General features: G+C 36.6%; 1 protein-coding gene across 1 annotated transcript; it reads left to right on the plus strand.

The window, feature by feature from the left end:
- The first annotated feature begins 1,525 nt into the window (after nucleotides 1-1,525).
- Nucleotides 1,526-3,495, plus strand: LOC136076143 (uncharacterized). Its single transcript, XM_065789613.1, has 2 exons — nucleotides 1,526-1,903; nucleotides 1,993-3,495. The coding sequence occupies exons 1-2, from the start codon at nucleotides 1,526-1,528 to the stop codon at nucleotides 3,493-3,495; spliced, it is 1,881 nt and encodes a 626-aa protein (XP_065645685.1).
- The last annotated feature ends 342 nt before the right edge of the window (nucleotides 3,496-3,837 follow it).

Raw genomic sequence — 3,837 nt, forward strand, 5'->3', positions numbered from 1 at the left:
CGACTTGTTGGATCTCGACAATTTTGGCGAAATAATGACCAAATTGTGGGCTAAGGCAGAAATTCTACTACCTGATCCTTATCAAAAAGCTGCAGTCTTAAAACAAGAGCACTTCATAGTAGCAATTAAATCTATGTTTAAGCCTTTCAAGGCAGTTTTTGATAAACAAGAAAAGCAAATAATTGATCTAAGCGAAAGAATTAGAGCAATAGAAACAAAGAAGTCAGATAATGTTGTAATTCTGCTTTTCAGCAACATAGTTAAATCAAGGAAACTTAATGCACAAGAAAATAACTGTTTAATGGCAGTTTCGAAATTTCAATCAGAAAAAGATCAAAAAGCAAATAACATAGTCTTAATAACATACGGATTAGAAGAATCAATTAAACCAGAAGAAGAACACAGAAAACATAATGATTACGATCTCGTTTGATATCTTTTAAGTGAACTGCAGCTACCACCAAATAATAATGTATCCATATCGAGAACTTATCGAATAATAATGTATCCATATTGAGAACTTATCGAATAAGAGCGAAGCAACACCAACATCTTGCACAAAAAAAGGAAAACTTAACAAACATGAACGAAGAAGATAAAAGTGTGGAGGACACATCTGCCAGTACCCGAAAACCTGTACCTTTAATTGTCGAAATTGTAAATGGAAATTTAATACAAAATGAAATCTTAAAACGCGCCAAGAACTTAGCTAAAAGCAGAGACTTTAACAACGCACATATTCAACCTGGTTTAACCAGTGCGGAGCGCAGTTTAAGGGTAGAACTTCTCATAAAAAGAAACATTCTAAACAAAGAAATACCGCGTGAGAACAACAAATTTACTGCTACTCACTACTTTGGTATCAGAGGTACTGAGGGTAAGAATATTAATATATTATCTAATAGCAATTCATCTTCACCCGGTTTCTGTACACGCGAATAAATCCTACAATTAAAAAAAACACAATAAAAAACAATTTAACAACGCATTTATCATGCTGCTCCACAGAAGAGATACCGGGTGATTTTACGTTGTCCCAAATCATACCATCTTCGATACCAGTTCAACTAAAACTATTACAAAAAATATTTTCTAAGGAACTAAATTCAGATGAAAAAAGCAAAAAATACGTCAAGCGTATCATCACTGATGCAAACTAACATATCAGCAACACTAACGGAGTCTTCGAATTGTCTAATTATCTTGACACCTACATCAACATCATCACATTGATAATGTTTCATTGATTCAAATGTTTCTGCAAATGGTGCTGGCAAGTTGAGTTTGCCAGACAGAAAATTATCAAAAACGAAAACATTAAAACCTAAACGGGCAAAACCTAAACGAACTTTGCGACCACAATACAGTGACAATAAAGCTTTGCTTAGAGATCCACCAACTACCGATTTTTTTGATACACTTTGTTACTGGGCAAACAATCCATGCTCAATAAATAAAAATAAACATGATGAACTTTGGCCAGGTTAGCTAACATCCGAAATCCATCACTGTTACCACATGTCATATGGTTTACAGAAACTTATTCTCGAGCAATTCTGATACAACAATCGTTGGTTATCAACTGCATCGTATGGACAGAATTGGCAGAGAAGACAATGTTGTCATCTACATCAAGAATAGTATTGTAGCTGAGGAAACTAATGTTGCCCAACTTAACTCGCCCGAAATTGAACAAATATGGTGTGTGATCAAAATTGGGAAAGATATCATTCTCATCGGTTGTATTTATCGTCCTCACAACTTCAATGATGACTACTTTGTTTGTGTTTTAGCTACCACATTAGCAGCAAAAACTGTTCTTCAAAAACTAGGCTGCTCGTCAAGGCTTCTTTATGGATGTTCGATTTTAAAGAAACGTTTTACAGATCCATTGAAGAAAGAAGTGCTGTAGCAACCATTGCCTATGTAGCCCACAAGCACCCAACCGATCTAAAATTTTAAGAATGTTTCAATCAGTGCCATATTACTCAGCTGGTTACATTTCTAACATATCGCCAGCATAGAAATTTCTCTTTAAGTAGCACGCTTGACCTAATAGTCTCAGACAAACCAGACCGCTTCATAAATATCACTAGAGCAGATCATCTAGGCGATACACCTGGAGGTCAAGTACATTGCATGATACACGGACTCTTTGCTTTGACGGGGCACAACACAACAACTACTCCAAAGAAAAAACAATTTATCTGGAGCAAAGCTGATTATAACTCCTTATCAACCTGCATAGCATTTATAGATTGGATAAAAAAACTCAATGGAAGCTCTGTGCATAAAAATTACCAGATTCTAGTTAAAAACTACAACGAAGTAGTCATTAAATTCATTCCAACAACAACTTCATCGTTCTATAACAATCAACCGTTGTGGATTACGCCAGAAGTACTTGAAACTATCCGAAAAAAAGAGAAACTCTGGGGTAAATATATTTCAGCTGGTCGCGAAACACATGAGGCACTTCGAGCAAAATATAAACTTTCTTGCAAGTTAGTAAAGAAGACCATAAATAAGGCGGTAATTGACCACGAGGAGAAGCTCGTCAAAGATTCAAAATCTTTCCCAAAAAATGTGCATGCTTATGTCAGAAGTAAACAAGAAATCAAAGGTTCTCTTTGTTCAATCGAAGAGGACAATGGCACTATTACAACAGATATAAACATAATTTGCTCCACCCTCAATAACTATTTTCAGTCTGTCTTTGAAACTGAACCTAATGGCACTATGCCAACATTTCACGATCGTACTCAAGCAACATGTAAAATTAATGAAAATTGGTTCACAATTGCAGACGTTCAAAATCATCTTAGCAATCTTAAAAAAACTAAAGCAATTGGTGTAGACGGAATCCATTCACGTGTTTTACGTAACTGCGCAGCAGCATTTGCAATACCACTTAACTATATCTTTAGACAATCTTTATTTTCTGGCTCTGTACCTGACCTTTGGAAAAAATCTAACATTACTCTCTTCTTTAAGAATGGGAGCAAACTTAAAGCTCACAATTATCGACCTGTCTCCCTCACCTCAATAACGCGAAAAGTAATGGAAAGAATAGTCCACAAAAATATTATGGCGCATTGCGTGGAAAACAATCTAATCTCCAAGCATCAACACGGTTTTCTTCGTAAAAAGGGATGTCTGACACACCTCCTCGAGGCTCGCAATATACTTACCGAGGCTATACACCAAGGTTACAGTACTGATATTATCTACACCAATTTTGCTAAGGCATTCGATAAAGTCCCACACAAGCGTCTCCTTCATAAACTGAAAGCATATGACATTCACAACAAACTGCTACTTTGGATCGAAATGTGGCTAAAAGATCGTAAGCAATGTGTTGTCCTAGGAGAACACGTTTCTGAGTGGAAGAACGTCCTTGGAATTCTCATCTCAAACGACCTGAAAGTCAGAGCGCAAGTTGAAAGCATACACAGCCAATTGCATGTTAGGAAGGCTCAAAAATGCTTTCCGTAGTAGAAACTTAGCTTTGTGGCGCACACTCTATATAACGTATATCCGGCCACATCTAGAATTCGCCATGCAAGCCTGGTCCCCGATCTAGAAACAGACATTAAGTTACTTGAGGATGTTCAAGACCGTGTCACTGAGATAATATCATCTATCAGCCATTTTGATAAAATAAAGCGTCTGCAGATACTCAATCTTACCACCCTCAAAGAACGTTGTTTACGTGGAAATATAATCCAACAATTCAAGATTTTCAACAACATTGACGAAGTTTATTTTTTGGTCCCACAGCACCAACTAATTTAGCGTAAGGTGTACAACCTGCGCGGCCATGACAAGCAGCTCAAC

The sequence above is a fragment of the Hydra vulgaris genome, chromosome 02 (genome assembly GCF_038396675.1).
Source record: "Hydra vulgaris chromosome 02, alternate assembly HydraT2T_AEP".
Taxonomy (NCBI): Eukaryota; Metazoa; Cnidaria; class Hydrozoa; order Anthoathecata; family Hydridae; genus Hydra; species Hydra vulgaris.

Coding starts and splice junctions, on each gene's coding strand:
- LOC136076143 (XM_065789613.1), top strand. CDS start 1,526: ATGGTTTACAGAAACTTATTCTCGAGCAATTCTGATACAACAATCGTT. Junction 1,904..1,992: donor CAGATCCATTGAAGAAAGAA/GTGCTGTAGCAA, acceptor CATATTACTCAG/CTGGTTACATTTCTAACATA.